We start from the raw sequence: 21,746 nt of genomic DNA, 5'->3' as shown, positions 1-21,746 counted from the left end.
TAGTATCCTGCTGCTACTATAGTATCCTGCTGCTGCTATAGTATCCTACTGCTGCTGCTATAGTATCCTGCTGCTGCTACTATAGTATCCTGCTGCTGCTGCTATAGTATCCTGCTGCTGCTGTTATAGTATCCTGCTGCTGCTGTTATAGTATCCTGCTGCTGCTGCTATAGTATCATGCTGCTGCTGCTATAGTATCATGCTGCTGCTGTTATAGTATCCTGCTGCTGTTATAGTATCCTACTGCTGCTGCTATAGTATCCTGCTGCTGTTATAGTATCCTGCTGCTACTATAGTATCCTGCTGCTGCTACTATAGTATCCTGCTGCTGCTACTATAGTATCCTGCTGCTGCTACTATAGTATCCTGCTGCTGCTACTATAGTATCCTGCTGCTGCTACTATAGTATCCTGCTGCTGCTACTATAGTATACTGCTGCTGCTGTTATAGTATCCTGCTGCTGCTACTATAGTATCCTGCTGCTGCTACTATAGTATCCTGCTGCTGCTACTATAGTATCCTGCTGCTGCTACTATAGTATCCTGCTGCTGCTGTTATAGTATCCTGCTGTTATAGTATCCTGCTGCTGCTACTATAGTATCCTGCTGCTGCTACTATAGTATCCTGCTGCTGCTGTTATAGTATCCTGCTGCTGCTGTTATAGTATCCTGCTGCTGCTGTTATAGTATCCTACTGCTGCTGTTATAGTATCCTGCTGCTGCTACTATAGTATCCTGCTGCTGCTGTTATAGTATCCTACTGCTGCTACTATAGTATCCTACTGCTGCTACTATAGTATCCTACTGCTGCTGCTTCTATAGTATCCTACTGCTGCTGCTGCTATAGTATCCTGCTGCTGCTATAGTATCCTGCTGCTACTATAGTATCCTGCTGCTGCTACTATAGTATCCTGCTGCTGCTACTATAGGATTACATAGATGTAGTACTAGACTGCAATGTGACCATGGCTCTTCCTGTTCTAGGTGTGTGGAGCTCATCATCGGAGAGCAGATGAATAAGTACTGCGCCCGGCTAAAGGACATCAACAGTTTGGAATTTGCCGAGAACAAAGCCAAGTGCAGATTGACCCTCATTCGGAGATCAATGGTAAAGTCAAGAGTCATAGCTGTTCATCACCACTATCCACAGACCGTATTTGACTAGTCATCAACTCCCATCAACTAGCTAACCTATCCTGTTAAAACACTGTTCTTAAATGAAACCCCCCAACTAGCTAACTTATCCTGTTAAAAACACCCTTCTTAAGTCAGCCTACCTTGAACCACCTCCTCTTCACACTAACTCTGTTTTATCCCATTTTAATCCTGTCATTCCCCTTCCTGTCTTTCCTTCCTAATCCAGAAACCTGTACTAATTGCTGTTAGATTTATGACCATATCCCGCAGTACTGTCCCGGTATGTATCCACTCACTGTTACCAAGCCCAGGCTCGCCTAATCATAGTCAGCTGTCAGCTATTTTGTTGTGGCATTGATCACGGCTCACCGTGCCCACCTTGTCCTAATGCCGAGGTCTGCCCGGTGTCCTCCATCCTCACAACATGGCGCCACCTCACTTTGTCCATGTCTGGCTGACCTATCTCTCACTTTCTCTCTCTCTGCTCTCTGGCTCTCCTCTCTCAATCCATCTCTCGATCCCTCTCTCGCTCCCTCTCTTGATCCCTCTCTCGCCCCCTCTCTCTCCTCTCTTGCTTTTTCCTCTCTCTCCTCTCTTTTTCCTCTCTCTCCTCGCTTTTTCCTCTCTCTCACTTTTTCCTCTCTCTCCTCTCGCTTTTTCCTCTCTCTATTGCTTTGTGTGAGCCTGACTGTATAGTATAATATAGTGTCTTGTGGATGAAAGTTCAAGACATTGATATACTGTAATTTAATCATGCAAATGTTTGTTCATTAGATTTTGACTATGCTGTACTCTGACAGGATTTTCTGTATTTCACAGTGTTCCAACTCAAATACGTTATAATGATTTCATAACCTATAGTTCCATATTTTAATGACATATTTAATGTTTGTCATTGTCTGGTTCACTCAATGTTTACTATCTACTAAACCCACGTTGGGTTGTTATTTTTATTGTATTTGTAAGTTTATAGAATATATTGTATAAAGTGTATCATCACACTTAATCAGTTTCATCCTAAAATACACATTTGAGAAATGTGATTGTTTACTCCATTTCCTCCTGACCTTGTGGTCAAAATTTGGGAAATGATGTCCTACACTAGATGACTTATTATGTAATATAACCTATCCATAATAGAATTTCTTAGATTGTTCTGCCTCTTGTCCCATGATCCAATCAAAGATCGTCCCAATTACATGTGCTGTAGACCGTAGCAGCTCTTTGGTATTAAAGCAATTCCAGGAGAAATGTCCTGGTGTATCATCACATGGTAGCATTATGGAGGACTTTGTAAGAGGTTAGGGACCATATACTGTCCAGTGTCTTTGGCCTCATTTTCACTTTTATATTCTCTTTTGCTTCTCAATTGTTTGTACCACGCAGCCAAACGCAGCCAAAAAGGTAACCCATGCTGCACAGCATCCAACATGATTTTGCGATTGGGTATCTGCTGTGACTGCTGGTTGCTAGACTGCATGTGTGGGGAGCATGAGTCTTGGGGTCGTTATGGGTTTAAAAGGCGAACTATGAAACATTGATGTTTCTAGTATTACAAAGTTTTTTTTTTTTTTTTTTGCATGTGCCGTCAAAGTAACTTGGTGGAAGGGCCCTCCTAGGTAGTAGGAGTAACGGCTGCTGGCTATACAACCTGAAATAGAATTCGCTGCCAGACGCTGTTATTTTCCCTGCTTTGCTATTCTTGTCATGAATCAGGACAATCCTACACCAGGACAAACGCTGACATTAGCCTAAGCTAACATAAGCTAACACTGACTGTTTTGTGCTTTGTTTCGCAGGGCAAGGGCCACGTACGGCGGTTCAGCTACCACACGCCCTCGCCCCCGGTTAGCCCACGCCTGCCGTCCGTGACGGGTGCAGTGATGCAGGAGAGCGGCGGTGAGGAGGTGGGGTCGGGGCAGGAGCCTGAGGTATCGGAGCACCAGCAGTTGGCCATGCAGCAGGAGGAGAGGGTGCTGACGGAGCAGATCGAGAGCCTGCAGAAAGAGAAGTACCTTATAGCATTATACCCACAGTAGCATTTAGGGGGCGCCCTCAGTCAATGTGCAACGAAAAGCATGTTATAAAATAAATGTAGAAAACAGTATTATACCTTTACCTACAGGATATTTGAGGAATCTTAAATGAATGGCAAAGTGTACCTAAAATGAGGAAAATGAATGACTAAAACTGTCAGTGTGTTTTCCTTCTGCATTGACCTCACCAATGTTTGTCACCCCAGGGAGGAGCTAACCTTTGAGATGCTGACTTTGGAGCAGCGAGCATCAGACGATGAGACCCTGGAGTCGGAGGCGTCCATCGGCACGGCCGACAGCTCTGAGAACCTCAACGTGGACTCTGAAGGAGCCACTTCCGACTTCTCCGGTATGCCATGATATTAAACAGTACCATGGTCAACCTGTTTGGAAAACGCTTGTTAAAACTTGTGGTTATATTTTAAGTTTCTCTCTACAATTCTGTGTAGCAAAAAGAGACATGAGTAAAACATTTGTTTTATTTAGTTGAAACGTATCGTTTTCTACTGCTGCTACTATAGTATCCTGCATCATGGTCTGACCACTGACCTTTTTAGGTCCCTCAGAGAGAGAACCCACGCTGGCCCCCGTCGCCCGAACCAAGAGGTCGGAGGGGAAGAGCCACCGACGCCGCAACCTACGCAGGCAACCAGACTCCCAGGACTCAGTGGACTCCTGTTCCACCATCTCCTCCCTCTCTTCCTCCTCCCACTTCCACCCGTCCTCTTCCTCCTCTGTGGCCACAGCTCGCCACTTTCGCTACCGCTCAAAGTCGCCCTCTTCTGGCTCTGGCTCTGCCCAGGGCTTGTACCTGCCCCAGCCTCCCCGCCGCGACAGCTTGGACTGTCCCCCCCCAGCCAAACAGGAGGGGGCATTCGAAGAGAGGTCACAGTTCACCAGCCGAGGCACCTTCAACCCGGAAAAGGGCAAACAGAAACTGAAAGGATCCAAGAACTCACCCTTGAGGCACTCCCATGACAGTGGGGGCCGCAGCAGGGATCCGCCTGACTTACCCCAGCAGCGGGTTTTGTACGGCAGCAATGAGTTCATGGTATGAAGGACAGTGGGAAAACCTCCTTCATCACAGCCCACTCTCCCTAAGAGCATGCGATCTGACCCCCTTCCTCAAACACTCCAGCTCACCCTTTCTCAGTCCACATCCGCAACGATGCAGAACTGTCCCCCCAAGTGCCATGTACACACTGTGTGTCCACCTCAAAGAGACAGGAGAGGGACAGGCTGGGAGTGGGAGAGGAGGAACCAGTAGAAAGTTGATCTCCTTAACTGCCAACCACACTCCCCATGGTCCCTCTGCAGGTCTGGGCCTCCCTCAGCCCAGGGGAGAGGGGACGTGTGGAGCAGGAAGGCAGAGAAAAGGGAATGCTGGGACACTGGGAGAGGACTACTCAGCATCCGGGAGATCTCCCGAGCTGACGTCCCAATGCAAACTAGGAGGTGGAACGAGGCTAGAAGATGGGAAGAAAAAAATAATTAAAAACCTACCGAGCCATTGACAGTGCTGCCGTGTCCATGAACTTGAGATCTCAATCATTGGCTGCTTTAAAGTTTACAGTTAAAAACAATCAATGTAAGCAGTGGTTCCTCTATTATTACAAATGTATTTTTCCCTTAAGCCTATTTAATACATTTTTAATTTCATGGAAAGTATAAATCTATATAACTATATTATAAAGGTATAAATACTGTACAAAGCCGGAACACCAGTAACTGCTGGGTAGTTGAAGTCAAATATTTATCTTTTTCTTGAGTATCTTGGGCAGAGATGTATGGTATTGGACAAAGGCTGTGTACGTGTGCGTGTTTGAGTGTTAATGTGTGTGTGTGTGTATGAGAAGACCACTTCATGTGTTTTTATGTTTGTGCTGCTTCGTTCCTCTCCTGAGGGAAATACGGCCATGAAAGGGACCAAGTTAGCTGGTGTGTATTCTAGCCAAGGTGATCCCAGCTCTGTAAAGAATGTTGGATGTGTATAAAATCACTGCATTCACAGCTTAACAGCCATACAACAATTAGAATGTACAGTACAATATGTATTGGACAAATAGCATTCTCCTTGCTCTGGATACATGTTACCCCCAAATCCTTGTCTTCCTGAGATATCAGTGTTGGATTCAATAGCAACCAAACAAGGACATGCACTTTCTTGTCTTCTGTCATTATTCGTAACATTTCTTGTTTTTTTCTGGATGTATTAGTTGAAAATTTTTATTGGGATAGTTTTGTGGCGCTGTCATGTTGGACAGTCAGCTGTTTTTCAGGCAACAGTCAAAAGTCCCCTTTCAATTTAAAACATGCTTTTTGTAACACTAAATCACTATCGGCTATCAGAGACTCAAATATTTAAAAAACAACGATATTCAAACACCTCACAGTTCTAGTGTTTGAGGGGGGAAATGTCAAAAGGCCTCATACCTACAGTGTAAGAAAAAGTTGTCAGTTATACAGTACCAGTCAAAAGTTTGGACACACCTACTCATTCAAGGGTTTTTTTCTTTATTTTTACTATTTTCTACATTGTAGAACAATAGTGAAGACATAAACTATGAAATAACACAGAATCATGTAGTCACCAAAAAAGTGTTAAACAAATCAAAATATATTTTAGATTCTTCAAAGTAGCCACCCTTTGCTTTGATGACAGCTTTGCGCACTCTTGGTATTCTCTCAACCTGGAATGCATTTCAATTAACAGGTGTGCCTTGTTAAAAGTTCATTTGTGGAATTTCTTTCCTTCTTAAGCCAATCAGTTGTGTTGTGACAAGGACAGCTCATTATGACAAGAACAGCTCAAATAAGCAAAGAGAAACGATGGTCCATCATTACTTTAAGACATGAAGGTCGGTCAATCCGGAAAATGTCAATAACGTGTTATTTCATAGTTTTGATGTCTTCACTATTATTTTACAATGTAGAAAATAGTCCAAATGAAAGAACAACCCTGGATGAGTAGGTGTGTCCAGACATTGGTACTGGTACTGTAGTTGTACCAAACAATATTTTTATTATACTGCATGGTACAGGCATGAGCTTTAATTCAGAGGTTCAAAATCAGATTTGCATTTGTCATTCAAGAGGAAGACCTTGGCACAGCTCACACATCGCATACGCAAAACATATTATTATTAATTAAGGTTGATTACACTAGTGCAGTGTACATGATCACCGAGCAGTAGATTAAAGTATTGTTATTAATAAATATAATATATGCCATTTAGCAGATTATTTTTTCCAAAGTGTATATACAAGGACATGTACCGTTATGGTTAGTATATACACTTCCTGACAAAGCTCTATGTCATGTACCGTTATGGTTAGATCTTTGTCAGGAAGTGTATATGCGAGGACATGTACCGTTATGGTTAGTATATACACTTCCTGACAAAGCTCTATGTCATGTACCGTTATGGTTAGATCTTTGTCAGGAAGTGTATATACTATGTCATGTAGTGTTATGGTTAGATCTTTGTCAGGAAGTGTATATACTAGGACATGTACTGTTATGGTTAGTATATACACTTCCTGGTAAAGATCTAACCATAACAGTACATGACATAGTATATACACTTCCTGACAAAGATCTAACCATAACACTACATGACATAGTATATACACTTCCTGACAAAGATCTAACCATAACGGTACATGTCTTCATATATACACTTCCTGACAAAGATCTAACCATAACAGTACATGACATAGATCTTTGTCAGGAAGTGTATATACTATGTCATGTACTGTTATGGTTAGATCTTTGTCAGGAAGTGTATATACGAAGACATGTACCGTTATGGTTAGATCTTTGTCAGGAAGTGTATATACTATGTCATGTACCGTTATGGTTAGATCTTTGTCAGGAAGTGTATATACTAGGACATGTACTGTTATGGTTAGATCTTTGTCAGGAAGTGTATATACTAACCATAACAGTACATGTCCTAGTATATACACTTCCTGACAAAGATCTAACCATAACACTACATGACATAGTATATACACTTCCTGACAAAGATCTAACCATAACGGTACATGACATAGAGCTTTGTCAGGAAGTGTATATACTAACCATAACGGTACATGTCCTCGCATATACACTTCCTGACAAAGATCTAACCATAACGGTACATGACATAGAGCTTTGTCAGGAAGTGTATATACTAACCATAACGGTACATGTCCTTGTATATACACTTCCTGACAAAGATCTAACCATAACGGTACATGTCCTCGCATATACACTTCCTGACAAAGATCTAACCATAACGGTACATGTCCTCGTATATACACTTCCTGACAAAGATCTAACCATAACGGTACATGTCCTCGTATATACACTTCCTGACAAAGCTCTAACCATAACGGTACATGTCCTCGTATATACACTTCCTGACAAAGCTCTAACCATAACAGTACATGACATAGAGCTTTGTCAGGAAGTGTATATACTATGTCATGTACTGTTATGGTTAGAGCTTTGTCAGGAAGTGTATATACTATGTCATGTACCGTTATGGTTAGAGCTTTGTCAGGAAGTGTATATACTATGTCATGTACTGTTATGGTTAGAGCTTTGTCAGGAAGTGTATATACTAACCATAACAGTACATGACATAGTATATACACTTCCTGACAAAGATCTAACCATAACGGTACATGTCCTCATATATACATATATACACTTCCTGACAAAGCTCTAACCATAACAGTACATGTCCTACTATACACTTTAAGGCAAAGCTCCAAATAGCTTCGACACTTGCACACTGTCCATTCCAGCCATGTAAGTAGATAACACAGTCCCTCTACCCAAATCCATAGACTAGTACATCAATTATGATACAGAATAATACCTCTGTTGGCTGTTAAACTATGGGGGCCTACTGGTCAGTGTGACAGACAAATAGACATGTACACTAAACAGTATATGTCTGTCTACTTTCATATTCCATGTCCCAAGACTAAAGGCGCCGACAGAGATGGCCGCCTCGCTTCGCGTTCCTAGGAAACTATGCAGTTTTTTGTTTTTTTACGTGTTATTTCTTACATTAGTACCCCAGGTCATCTTAGGTTTCATCACATACAGTCGAGAAGAACTACTGAATATAAGATCAGCGTCAACTCACCATCAGTACGACCAAGAATACGCTTTTCGCGACGCGGATCCTGTGCTCTGCCTTACAAACAGGACAACGGAGTGGATCCCATGCAGCGACCCAAAAAAACGACTCCGAAAAAGAGGGAAACGAGGCGGTCTTCTGGTCAGACTCCGGAGACGGGCACACCGTGCACCATTCCCTAGCATTCTTCTTGCCAATGTCCAGTCTCTTGACAACAAGGTTGATGAAATCCGAGCAAGGGTAGCATTCCAGAGGGACATCAGAGACTGTAACGTTCTTTGCTTCACGGAAACGTGGCTTACTGGAGAGACGCTATCCGAAGCGGTGCAGCCAACAGGTTTCTCCACGCATCGCGCAGACAGGAAAAAACATCTTTCTGGTAAAAAGTGGGGCGGGGGCGTATGCCTTATGACTAACGTGACATGGTGTGATGAAATAAACATACAGGAACTCAAATCCTTCTGTTCACCTGATTTAGAATTCCTCACAATCAAATGTAGACCGCATTATCTACCAAGAGAATTCTCTTCGATTATAATCACAGCCGTATATATCCCCCCCCAAGCAGACACATCGTTGGCTCTGAATGAACTTTATTTGACTCTTTGCAAACTGGAAACCATTTATCCGGAGGCTGCATTCATTGTAGCTGGGGATTTTAACAAGGCTAATCTGAAAACAAGACTCCCAAAATTTTATCAGCATATCGATTGCGCAACCAGGGGTGGAAAGACCTTGGATCATTGTTACTCTAACTTCCGCGACGCATATAAGGCCCTGCCCCGCCCCCCTTTCGGAAAAGCTGACCACGACTCCATTTTGTTGATCCCTGCCTACAGACAGAAACTAAAACAAGAGGCTCCCACGCTGAGGTCTGTCCAACGCTGGTCCGACCAAGCTGACTCCACACTCCAAGACTGCTTCCATCACGTGGACTGGGACATGTTTCGTATTGCGTCAGACAACAACATTGACGAATACGCTGATTCGGTGTGCGAGTTCATTAGAACGTGCGTTGAAGATGTCGTTCCCATAGCAACGATTAAAACATTCCCTAACCAGAAACCGTGGATTGATGGCAGCATTCGTGTGAAACTGAAAGCGCGAACCACTGCTTTTAATCAGGGCAAGGTGTCTGGTAACATGACCGAATACAAACAGTGCAGCTATTCCCTCCGCAAGGCTATCAAACAAGCTAAGCGTCAGTACAGAGACAAAGTAGAATCTCAATTCAACGGCTCAGACACAAGAGGCATGTGGCAGGGTCTACAGTCAATCACGGACTACAGGAAGAAATCCAGCCCAGTCACGGACCAGGATGTCCTGCTCCCAGGCAGACTAAATAACTTTTTTGCCCGCTTTGAGGACAATACAGTGCCACTGACACGGCCTGCAACGAAAACTTGCGGTCTCTCCTTCACTGCAGCCGAGGTGAGTAAGACATTTAAACGTGTTAACCCTCGCAAGGCTGCAGGCCCAGACGGCATCCCCAGCCGCGCCCTCAGAGCATGCGCAGACCAGCTGGCCGGTGTGTTTACGGACATATTCAATCAATCCCTATACCAGTCTGCTGTTCCCACATGCTTCAAGAGGGCCACCATTGTTCCTGTTCCCAAGAAAGCTAAGGTAACTGAGCTAAACGACTACCGCCCCGTAGCACTCACTTCCGTCATCATGAAGTGCTTTGAGAGACTAGTCAAGGACCATATCATTGTTGGTTATTACTGCATTGTCGGAACTAGAAGCACAAGCATTTCGCTACACTCGCATTAACATCTGCTAACCATGTGTATGTGACAAATAAAATTTGATTTGATTTGATTTGTAGCGAGACACACATCTGCAGTATATTTTCCCATACATATATACATACTTACTTTTGCGTTGCATTAAAATGATTTCAAACTCTATCAAACACCTTGATTAATCTGCAAGGTAGGTTAGTTCCTTTTTATCTTTGTCAGTCAGCGTGGTCCACAATTCTGTGCTCTGGTCTGAACTCTCTGGAAGAAGATACTGGGAAAGTATCCTGCCTGTGGTCCTCCGATCTCTGCATAGTACTTGGTGTTCTCCATCTCTCCACTGGTCCGAAGAGTGACTCTGATGGTTCAACCCTGAGCTGACCACTGGACTGCACTGAACAGGACAACTTCCAGGCTGATTTGTCAAGACACAAATTTACCAAAGGGATATGTTTAGACTTTAAAATGCCTATGATAAAGATAATTAATGAATTTACAGAGCTGTGTAACAACTCTTATTACATCCATGTATAGAGTGGGTGTCTGTTAAACAATGTGATTTAGTTTTAAATCCTGACTCTTCGGTAGATGGTAGATAGGACTGGCTACCCCTCATAGCCTGGTTCCTCTCTAGGTTTCTTCCTAGGTTTTGGCCTTTCTAGGGAGTTTTTCCTAGCCAACATGCTTCAACACCTGCATTGCTTGCTGTTTGGGGTTTTAGGCTGGGTTTCTGTACAGCACTTTGAGATATCAGCTGATGTACAAAGGGCTATATAAATACATTGATTTGATTTGAAGTGGGTTACCCTTATTGGCGTGATGCGTAGGTTGTTTGCCTTCTGCTTCCCTGTCTCTCCGTTCTCTACATCGGTATCTAAAAATGGGATGGTAGCCGTGAGGCCATCGGAACGTATGAGGGGCTAATGTGTGAGGGGCTAATGTGGTCGAAGTTTAGAGGGGGCAGTGTAGCGATCCTCACTAATATGAACAGCATTACATGTACCACCAAATGGTTTAACCCTATCGGGCATGATGCGTAGGGTGTTTGCCATTTACGCCAGAGACACAGGTTCGCTTCAATATCAAACCATTTGACATTACTTAAATAGAACCATCAAGCTTCATGTCAGATTACAGTCCAGATAATATATGCAGTGCAATATAATTAAGGCATGTTTCGTTTAAACTAATACTTTTAAAAAAAAATGTATTTATGGTTACAAGCCTACCATAGCCTACAAATACTTTTCTGAACTGGTTTCAAGACATGCTTTGGTAAATGACTCCCTGATAAAATAAAGGTTAAATAAAATATCAATGAAATGGAATCTTCACTGTACAGCTCGGAGACATGGGAGTAGGATTTAGGAAGTCACGAGAATGTCACATTTGAAACCAATTGTACCCTATTTTCTAAAAATAAAGATAATTGATTTTAAATGAACGCTCGAGACTGCCCCAGATCAGCTGACGCAGTGTGCGTATCCTGCTACGCATGCGCACTGGACACTGTCTAACAGCACCATCAACAGACTGGGGAACAAGCAGCCAGAGGAGAGGCACAAGCTGGCGTTTTGTTTACCTCCAAAAGAAGAAGATAACATTTTCTCAACATGTCGGGATTTGACGAGAACCCATTTGTAGATGCAGTGGATGTCAATCCTTTCCAGGTGAGCAATTTATTTAGACCTAACTGTAAGCTCTGACTTGCGTTGTCCTTATGTTCCCTTCTGAACGCTGTAAAAGATATACTGCAACAGAAACCAGTTTGGTTGGTTGCTGGGTTGGGCCTGGGTCTACTTCCTTGTTCAGATGAGAGAACGTAGCATGATTGACAATGTTGTGTGCCAGTCATTTCAGTCAATATATTTGGTAGGCCAATAAGGACACGTATAAGGTGTTCTATTAGCCTGTACCTAAGCAGGTAGCTAGGCCCCATTGACTTGTATAGGCCCATAGATGGCTAGCTATCAACAACCTATCCTGTCATCCGCTCAATTAAAACGACTACTGGGAGCAAGTTGTTTTAATAGACGAGTATATGCCATTTATTGGCCTACGCATGTAAGAAGGTCAGGACTCATTTCCTACCAATAATGATAGTTATGCACCCGTAGCAAGTGCACCTGTCTTGCTGCCAACGAATATAGCCCCCTGCTATTCTCTGTTTTCACACATTGTAATTCTAGCCCCTATAGGTTTGCGTGGGATTTTATACCTTAAAGAACCAACTATCAGTCAAATAGCCAGAGGAAAGTTGTTATTTCGTGTTTTTACTCGTAATAAAATATATTGTTGTCTCTAATACAGGATGCCTCAGTCACACACATCACCAGCGGTGGGATTGAAACCGTTGAGGAATTCAACCCATTCTCAGCCAGTGCTATGGTAAGATGAGCCAGGAGAAGTGGTGTAAAAATACTTTAAAGTACTACATAAGTCGTTTTGGGGGGGTATTTGTATATTTATATTTTGGACAACTTTTACTCCCATCACATTCCTTAAGAAAATAAATGTACTTTTTTACTCCATACATTTTTACTCCCTACATTTTTCCTGGCACCCAAAAGTACTTGTTATATTTTGAATGCTTAGCAGGATGGGAAAATGGTCCAATTAACACACTTATCAAGAGCACATCTGTGGTCATCCCTACTGCCTCTGATCTGGCAGACTCACTAAACACAAATGCTTTTTTTTGTAAATTGTCAGTGTTGGAGTGTGCTGGTGGCTATCCGTGAATTAAAAAATAAACAAGAAAACTGTGCTGCCTGATTTGCTTAATATAAGGAATGTTAAATGATTTATACTAAGTATATTTTAGCAATTACATTTACTTCCAATGCATATTCATATAATGTGGGCACAGTGACGTCATCATCTTCCTGAAAAGAAGCAAATGCATCTGACAAACATCCAGAGGAAATATGTTGATTTGGGAGCGTCTTATGATGTGAATGAGGCTTCATTTAATTTCAGACAAGAGTATATGAACATGTGGTTTTGTATATCTACATGCAGATTTCTTTTTATTTGTGATTTTGACTGTGTGTGTGTGTGTGTGTGTGTGTGTGTGTGTTTGTTTCAGGGCACCCACACTGGGATCACCATCCCTATCTCTGCTGCCTCCTCCCAACCAGCTGTCCTACAGGCTTCTGCTGTGGAGCCCACCCCACAAGTGAGTAACAGAGACCTGAATGAGGAGGAGGGAGGTTGGCAGTGTGGTACACTGACCATTTTAGACAAAACAAGGACTTCCTTTTGACTCTAGCTATTGCTCAAAGCTGAGTACAACACACTCTCAAATTCACTGAACTCCTGAGTTGTTTGTGATGACTAAGTGGCTAAGCGAGGCCACATGAAGGCAAATCATTTCAGCTTGTTTCATATTGTTCTTAATACTATGTCTTGTTTTGACTGATTTCATGCCGACGCTAATATGGCAAAAATTTGCTAGTTATCTAACCAATAACGATATATTTGAGAGAAAAGTACTCATTGTGTAAATATATTCATACTTTCGATAAACATTGGAGATGAAATATAGTTGACATGTTGTCACAAACAATCCAAACCAACACCTTCTGTTTCGCCCCATAATTGTGCCTCGGTTCTGTTGCTAAATAACCAACCCATCTGTGCATTGATCTGAATAGGCACATTAAAACAAAGGTCAGAGAGAACTGGAAAAGCATCCTGACTTGGTCATACTATTCAAGGTTTTTTTGCAAGGACCCTGGTTTTGGTCCTACTTTACCTTAAGTGGACAAAGTAGTATTTACATAAGCCAGTACTGTGTAATGACAGTGTAGTTTAGGTACACATTCTTCCAATTGTTGTTTGAGACTTCACATGTCCCATTTCCAAGTTACCTCACAATATAAAGATGAAAAAAACAATTGACCTAGGGTTATGGGAGGTTCAGTTTGTTTAATAGAATGCATGTGAAAATGCAACCGTGTAATAAACAAATTGCACGAGTTGGTATGAATTTTCTCTGCAAATGGGCAGAGATAATTGGGCAGAGAAGGAACTTCTTATTAAATGCATTGTACCCACCAACTTGATGCATTGCAACCATTTTGTGCCCGAACACTCCATCTTGGTTCAAGGTGGTTTGTAACACAGCTCTTTCCCATTGTCCACCAGGCTACTGCGGCTGCTGCCCAAGCTAACCTGCTCAGGCAACAGGAAGAGCTGGAGAAGAAAGCTGCTGAACTGGATCGGAAAGAGCAGGAGCTCCAGAACAGGCCTGGAGGCCACATTAGTAAGCTATAGATTGTCACTTGATTATGTTCAATTGAAATCTGTCTTGACCAAATTATAAATACAAAAGTTGATTCAACTTCTGTTTAAAAAGGAAATGCTATTGCAACCTTTTTGCAATAAGGAATTGAGACCAAAAGCTCAAGAGAAGTTTCAAGTGTTTAATACCAATGATGCCATCAGCTGAGTGCATACATTTAGAAAGCTCACAACACATCTTATGCTCTTCCATTGTATGTGTCACCTCCCCAGCTATACATTTTATGACCCCAATGAGTTTCCCTCCTTTCTCCTGTGGAATGTCCATGATCCTCTCTTGTTTACCTAGATGTCAGAATCACACCCCGTCCATCTTCATCCTGGGCCTGACCCTGCTCTCTGATCCTAGGCAATTTCCTTTTATCTAATTAGGTCAACCTTTCTAAATTAGCATACACACAGTTTCATGGCCTGAACTCCATTAATACTCACAGTAATCATTCACTAAACAGGATACTAACAAACTGCAGTTTAACTTGAAACATGTTACATTTTAACAGAATCCATCACGGCCTTTTAAATTGGCTCCCTACTGTAGTGTTTTATCTTTCTAAGTTACGTTGTACTTGTATTGTTTCGTCTGATTATGTACCCATGTAACTCTTCATGGCAGTGAACTCTTTATTTGACAGCAAAAGAAAACAACTGGCCGCCACTTCCCAAGTTTTCCCCCATAAAGCCTTGTTTCTACCAGGACTTCAACGAAGACATCCCTGAAGAGTACCAGAAGATATGCAAGAGGATGTACTACCTTTGGATGTGTACGTACACCTTGCATCTTAAAGCTGCACTATGTCACTTTTTTTTGGGAAACCCACCAAATTCACATAGACATGCGAGTTATAGATTTCTCATTCACATTCAAGAAAGTCTAAGAAGCAGTAGATCTGTTCTATGTGTGCTATTTCTATGTTTCCGGTTCTTAAGTTTTGTTTTTTTCCTCTTACTTTCGGTTTTCCACACCAGCTTCAAACAGCTGAAAATACAATATTTTTGGTTATGGAAAAGGTATAAAACTGGTACAATGATTCTCTACACTATACTTGTTTTGTCACATAAACTGAAATTAGGCAAACTATTCCAATTTTAGCATCCAGGTGGAGTGATTTCTGCATATTGCACCTTTAATTTCGTAATTAATGATATTACATGCTTGTCAGTGACAACAGTCAACAATCCCAAAGTACTAGTCATAAGATATTAGTCCCCAAGCTCCTCTCCAACACTGCACCAGTTTCTTCTAGTCTCACATTCATTTGTTTTGTCTCTCCAGTTCACAGTATCACACTCTTCCTGAACCTTCTGGCCTGCCTGGCCTACTTCACGGCCGATCCAAACGCGGGGGTGGACTTTGGTCTGTCCATCCTCTGGTTCGTCCTCTTCACCCCCGTCTCTTTCGTCTGTTGGTACAGGCCAGTGTACAAAGCCTTCAGGCAAGTTCTTTGCTCAAATATAGTTCTACTTTTCTTTTGAATTGAAGTGTTTATATAAGTAAAGTCCCTTGTGATGACGGAGTTGCTAAAGTCAAAACAGACTGGAACCTACTTAACACTGTAGAATGTCTTAATTCCACATGACCTAATTAGTTTTATTGTGAAGTCCATATATGTGCGGGTGATTGTTAACCCTTTGTCCTGGTTTGTTCTTCAGGTCGGACAGTTCCTTCAGCTTCTTCTTCTTCTTCTTTGTTTTCTTCTTCCAAGTGTCTGTCTACATCATCCAGTGTGTGGGGATCCCCAAGTGGGGGAACAGGTCAGTGAAACAACATGATACACAAGATAGCACCTCAGGGAATCTTCTTTGCGGAAGTGTGTGAGTGCTGTATGTTTGGGTATGTATTTGCGCACACAAGTACAGGTGTGTGTGTAATATGTACTGTGTCTTTGGGTGTGTAATATGTACTGTGTTTGGGTGGGTGTAGGTCTCCCTTCACATCTTTGTGTGTGGGTGTGTACGTGTGTGTGTGCATCTGGTCCTGCATCTTCTCTCTTGCATCTCTTTGACAGATCTCCTGCTGGCTAATCTGTTGCTGTGCTCTTTGTCCTGGGGGCTGCTTTGTAAGTGTGTGACACTCGGCTCATCTCTCTTACCTTATTTCACACTGTCGTGTTGACCCAAACCAAATTGTGTTGGTGCAGATATTTTATTTTCACATTGTCATTTTCAACATGATTCCAGTAACCAGACCAGCTCAGTAGTTTGGTTCGGCTTAGTAGTGGGAAAAGCCCTTCTGGCTCCTCAAACCTTTGGTCTTGCTTCTTTTGTGAAGTAGGCTTCACTGTCCCGTGTCATCCTAATAAACATTGCCTGTCTGTTGTTCATCGTGTCGGTTTGTGACTGTTTGCTAAAAATAATTCTGTCGACAAAGGGTTTTGTATGCCTCATTGATGTTATGTTGCTATGGATTTATTTTCTGAAGGTGTAAATGAGGATGTGTTATTTGTCTTGTTTTCCAGTGGATGGATTTCGTCCATCACCTTGATAAGAAGCAACATGGCTGTAGCTGTGGTCATGATGGTTGTGGCCGGTTGCTTCACTGTGAACGCTGTCCTCGCCATCATCCTACTCAAAATGGTACATTTTGGACTATCTCAATCCTTCAGAATTGATTCAAACTTTATTGCAAAGTGTTGAGGTCATTATGGATAAAACATCCACCCACCAAGGCCAATACAGCCTGAAAAGATTCAGAAGGCAACTCCATTCCCTTCAATAATCCCCTGTCTATCGTGCCTGACTCCTGCCTTCTCCCCCTTGTCAGGTCCACTCCAACTATCGTCGGACGGGGGCCAACTTCACCAAGGCCCAGCAGGAGTTCTCTTCGGGGGTCCTCACCAACCAGACCTTTCAGAGCGCCGCGGCCAGCGCCGCCTCCTCAGCCGCCCAGGGGGCCTTCCAAGGACGCTAGTGATCCTAAAGCCACAGGGCCAGGTTCCTCCTAACCTTTCTAGGCACCTCTCACTCACTCCAAGCCCCGTTTTGTCCCATGGCCTCAGTGTCTCTGCAGAGGCAACAGAAATGGCTGACAGGACAGAAACTAGACTGGTATACAGGAACATTACAATTTACTGCTGTATCATGGACATTCTCTAACCACAGCCATTGATGCATAATCCCAATTCAACCACTAGCCCCGTGTATTCAATGTGGTGGAAACTCTGCTAGCTGATCAGAGGGTATAACTGGAGCTATTACCATGTTGATTGGACTTATCCAAGTGTCTGGGGGGTTGGTTTGGGATTGTGGTGTCTTGCTGGTATGGGGGTTTGGTTTGGGATTGGGGTGTCTAGCTGGTAGGGGGCTAGGGTTGGTTTGGGATTGGGGTGTCTAGCTGGTAGGGGGCTAGGGTTGGTTTGGGATTGGGCACCAGAGTTTGGCAAAGTGTCCTCCATGTTGGTACCAAACATTCCATGACAATAATGTACATTTTCATTCTAAGTGGAATGTGATACTTTAAGAAAGCGAATGCGTAATCTGTCTTGCTCGTCTCCTGTAGGTTTTAATGCTATTACACTATGCTTCTAGCAAATGAGGAATGCTCTCCCTAGAATACTTTACATTGTCATTTTAATCCTCACTAGAATGAAATAGTTTGGTACCAGCATGGCGCTTATCATTATGAAAACACAATCTCCAATTAAGTTGTATTTTTATTCAGTATATCAATTGCCCTCTGTCCCATAGCCTAGTCTTTACCTCGTTATGTTCTCTCTCTTCTTCCTCACTGTCCTGCCCTATCCAGACACTCAGGTCCTCTTCTCAGGACATACTGTATCGTTAACGCAGAGATCTCCAACTCTAGTTGTGGAGAGCCACTGTTAGTGCAGGATTCTGTTCTTTCCTAACACTAACACACACGTTTCAAATACTCAACTGATCACGGTCTTCAGTCTCGACCTTGATTTCTGTTTAATCCGGTGTGTTGGTGCTAGGCTGGAACAATGCCTGCGTACCCAGTGGCTGTCCAAGACTGAAGTTGGAGATCCTTGTATTACAAGGGTTTGGGTACAAAAATGTTACCGAAGTGGGCATCTGAGGTAAAAACACTGAAATGTCTACTGAAGGAATTACATTTTATTTTGTGAAGTTTACGTTGTTGTTGAGGTTTATTTTTGCGCTGATCATAATATATTGAAGGGATGAATGGTTTTATTTCTTAGATTTTTTTTGTGATTTCATATTTTACTGTTCTTCAATCCCTCAGTAGGGTTGGACTTGCTGAAGTATGATAAGGCAACTGCTGTGTTTTTGTAGCTACAATAATGAAGATATTGGGTGACGGTTTAACTAAATGGGAAATCCTGTATACGCAGATGTTAGTGCACCACCCCCTGTATCCCTCCTACTGTACTTTAAAGTAACTGTCCAGTGAAAATCACACTTTTAAAAGTTAATGTTCTGTTAACTCCTACCCAAATAATGTTGTTGACTCATCCTATACTCATATTTTTGTCAACCATAAATTGGAGGAAAAAAACCACCTCCAAACAGTTTAAAAAATGCTTGCTATTTCCTCAGAGCAGGATGAGCTGGCCAATCAGTGGTCTACTCGCAGTAATATTTTTAATAACCGGTATACGCCCACACCATTCCAACACAGAATAGCTGTTTTTTATTTATTTTATCGTACTTAATTATGTATTTATTTTAATTGGAAGGAAAACTATTTGTCATATTGTGCATAATTTTAGGTCATATTTCATAGAAATATTAACACGGGACAGTTACTTTAATGAACATAGAACCACTTCTGTGCTGTCACCACTACATTTTGGAGTTGGTGGCTTTGGTATTATGACGTCAGGACAGGTGGGATCTTTTCTTACAACTCAGACAAAGGACGAGTTAGTTTTAAATTAACACTTAATTATTTGGTTCTCTATAAATGAGCTATAGACCAGTCAATGTGGGTACTGTGGCATGCTCATAGACATTTCTGGAAGATTGAATGTATTTAGTTCAAGAATAGAATATAGTTACAGCCATGTGAGAATGAGTGAGTGGATGGAGGAATGAGCTGACAGGACAAATTAATGAATGATTTGAGTAATTACATGATGATCTAAATGTATTAATGAATAGTTAGTTATTGATTGTGTATATGTGCCTAAAGTAAAGTTCAGTACAATAACCCTAAAGATTGCAGTAAACCAAGTCATGACTTCTAATACAGCAACGATCAAAAAATAGATTTACATTCTTGATTTTAGTTGTTGGGTAGTAGTTACAACACAGGCATATTATTATTTTTAATGTACGGTTACTCTACACTTTTTTTCTGAAATGTCACTATGCTGTCTACTGGACATTTGCAGTCTTGCTACACTACCGCTGTTTGGTTCCTGATATGTCAACTCTGATGTTATGTAGCTGACACTGGTTTACTGAGATTTATTTTTGAGCCTAAAACTCACTGAGACATGACTTTAAATGAGCCTCACCTTCTGCCTATTAACTACCATTATGATCCATCCGTGTTCTGAATGTTTGTCCAGATACATGTGTGTTTATCTGATCCTTCTATTGGGTAGGGTACTGTTACTGGGTATTATCTAGCACAGGGGTGTCCAACCCTTCTTCTGGAGAGCTACTGAGTGTGCAGGCTTTTGTTTTAGCCCTGCTCTAACACCTAATTCAACTGCTCATCAGGGCCTTGCACGACTAGCTGATAGCTTCTGATTTGGTCGAATCAAGTAGGGATGGAATGGAAGCCTGCACAGTGCACACCCAGTAGCTCTCCAGGATGGCTGTCCTTCTGGAGGTCAAGGGTCAAATCTGTTTGTCACTGTACATATGTCTGACATGTTACAAAGCTGTTATTTTGTCTGAGGGATTTTTACGACTTATCTCTGAAGTAATTTATAGATCTATTGTTACTGCTATTATTCAATAAATGGATGCATTTCTTTGCTCTCTCTTGAACGTCAAAGATTTTTAAAAATATTTTTTTAATAAAAAAAGGTACATGCCCAGGCTTTCTGTCTGCCTGTGGGGCATTCAAGTGCTGTTGGAACTAGGAAAGTCATTGTAGAAAGATGCTACCCAACTTTTCCACTTGGAAAGTATCAGAATCAACCAACAGGAAGCTCTACGTAAATAACGTACGTTAATTTTAACTCTGAGCCGGCGGTTCCTAGTTTCCGACTTATTATGAATGTGCCAACAGCCCTGTAGGGTGGTGATGTCTCCTCGCTTTCCTCTCGCGTGCAATTTGGGGACGAACGGCATTTGGATCCTGATTCAACCATTTGTATCTTCTTAGGGGTTTTACAGCAACATGCAGCCTGGCTTCTATCATACAGCATTACTGCAGCCTATTGTACCTAAACTAGCTGACCATCAACAGTCCCATTTAGTCACAGAGAATTAGTTATCTAAAAACATCTATACAATTAATAATATGAGCTATCTGACAGCACAACGCAGGGGAAAATAAATATGACAGCGAACTCTAAAATACAGATCATTTGAGAAATTGACTGAGTTATTTAATTTGATTTTATCTAATCAGATTTTTTTTTAAAGAAATGTTTTATTGTTTATTGTTTACAGGCAGGGGGACCATATGAATGTCGAACCACAAGGAGCTATATCAAGTTACCATTTAACTATTAAATCAACCTCTTTTCATGCACTAAGAACTGGAGTGGTTTATCTTTAGAGATGTGAGTTAAAATCACCACACTGTTGCCAATTACAATGACATTACAGTCTTAGTGGAAACAACAAAAACTAGTAGTTTAATATAAACCAACAAAAGTTCGTTTTTAGTACTATTTTTAAAAGCAAAAAAAACGAGCTCAAAAGTTGTCCAGGTTATAACCAAAAATATGAACGTGATTCAAGCGTTGCAATAGAAAAACGTAGTCCCATATCATTTTAGCATTCAAACATGTTGATTATAACAGTCAGGAGGAACGTTTGGACTGATCTGGAAAAGCTATTTTCAACTGCCGTTTCATGCCAGCATGATAGCTGTACTGTTCGTTTATGGTTGACCTCGGTACTTAGGTTGACCTTGGTTATAGGGACGTGAATGCATGCAACTTGATGCACCGAGTTTACAAGTCGTATTTCCAAACACTCAGAGGTCGAGAACAATGCATTACATCCAACAAAGCTGTGGGACTCCAGGGACACGCTGCTGCAATGCTTTCTGGGTGATGTAGTCCCTCTTCACAAATCAGTCTGTTTCCTGTGACTTCATTTCTACTGTGTCTGGTGAAGTCTGTTCTGGTTAAGATCCAGGTCAATCATCCCATGGTGTGGAATTGAAAGACCAGTATCTCCCTCTAGTATGGCAAGCAGGAAATCTGTTCATGAAATAAGAACACACCTCTGCTCCTGTCATACTGTAGATGGTCTCCTTCTCTGGGTGAACACACCTCTGCT

General features: G+C 41.9%; 2 protein-coding genes across 20 annotated transcripts in view; both read left to right on the top strand.

Moving 5' to 3' along the window:
* Positions 1-5,331, top strand: part of LOC139385228 (unconventional myosin-IXAa-like) — a 158,953-nt gene extending 153,622 nt beyond the window's left edge. For 9 of the 18 annotated variants that reach the window (XM_071130359.1, XM_071130352.1, XM_071130358.1 and 6 more), the window contains 6 exons: positions 984-1,107; positions 1,363-1,416; positions 2,523-2,540; positions 2,936-3,147; positions 3,379-3,521; positions 3,730-5,331. In XM_071130359.1, the coding sequence (XP_070986460.1) occupies positions 984-1,107; positions 1,363-1,416; positions 2,523-2,540; positions 2,936-3,147; positions 3,379-3,521; positions 3,730-4,229 (1,051 nt within the window). In that variant the 3' untranslated portion in view covers positions 4,230-5,331. The remainder of the gene's footprint in view (positions 1-983; positions 1,108-1,362; positions 1,417-2,522; positions 2,541-2,935; positions 3,148-3,378; positions 3,522-3,729) is intronic. The other 9 variants (XM_071130363.1, XM_071130350.1, XM_071130349.1 and 6 more) reach the window with 4 other exon arrangements.
* Positions 5,332-11,542: 6,211 nt separating this feature from the next.
* Positions 11,543-20,986, top strand: LOC139384366 (secretory carrier-associated membrane protein 2-like). 2 transcript variants are annotated; one of them, XM_071129081.1, is made up of 9 exons: positions 11,543-11,719; positions 12,360-12,437; positions 13,138-13,227; positions 14,199-14,316; positions 14,987-15,115; positions 15,628-15,787; positions 16,005-16,106; positions 16,811-16,928; positions 17,116-20,986. In XM_071129081.1, the coding sequence occupies exons 1-9, from the start codon at positions 11,663-11,665 to the stop codon at positions 17,260-17,262; spliced, it is 999 nt and encodes a 332-aa protein (XP_070985182.1). In that variant the 5' UTR covers positions 11,543-11,662; the 3' UTR covers positions 17,263-20,986. The 2 variants fall into 2 exon arrangements, with proteins under 2 accessions (XP_070985182.1, XP_070985183.1); XM_071129082.1 differs by having other exon boundaries at positions 11,551-11,719; positions 14,993-15,115; positions 17,116-20,283.
* The last annotated feature ends 760 nt before the right edge of the window (positions 20,987-21,746 follow it).

Source organism: Oncorhynchus clarkii, chromosome 26, assembly GCF_045791955.1.
Source record: "Oncorhynchus clarkii lewisi isolate Uvic-CL-2024 chromosome 26, UVic_Ocla_1.0, whole genome shotgun sequence".
Classification (NCBI taxonomy): domain Eukaryota; kingdom Metazoa; phylum Chordata; class Actinopteri; order Salmoniformes; family Salmonidae; genus Oncorhynchus; species Oncorhynchus clarkii.
The sequence above is the reverse complement of the archived record's forward strand: the minus strand, read 5'-3'. Positions and strand labels throughout refer to the sequence as shown.

What these genes read in the sequence shown, in the direction of transcription:
- LOC139384366 (XM_071129081.1), top strand. Translation starts at nt 11,663, where the DNA reads ATGTCGGGATTTGACGAGAACCCATTTGTAGATGCAGTGGATGTCAAT. An exon ending in CATTCTCAGCCAGTGCTATG is followed by an intron (nt 12,438 to 13,137) that starts GTAAGATGAGCC and finishes TGTTTGTTTCAG; the next exon opens with GGCACCCACACTGGGATCAC. An exon ending in CTGTGGAGCCCACCCCACAA is followed by an intron (nt 13,228 to 14,198) that starts GTGAGTAACAGA and finishes ATTGTCCACCAG; the next exon opens with GCTACTGCGGCTGCTGCCCA.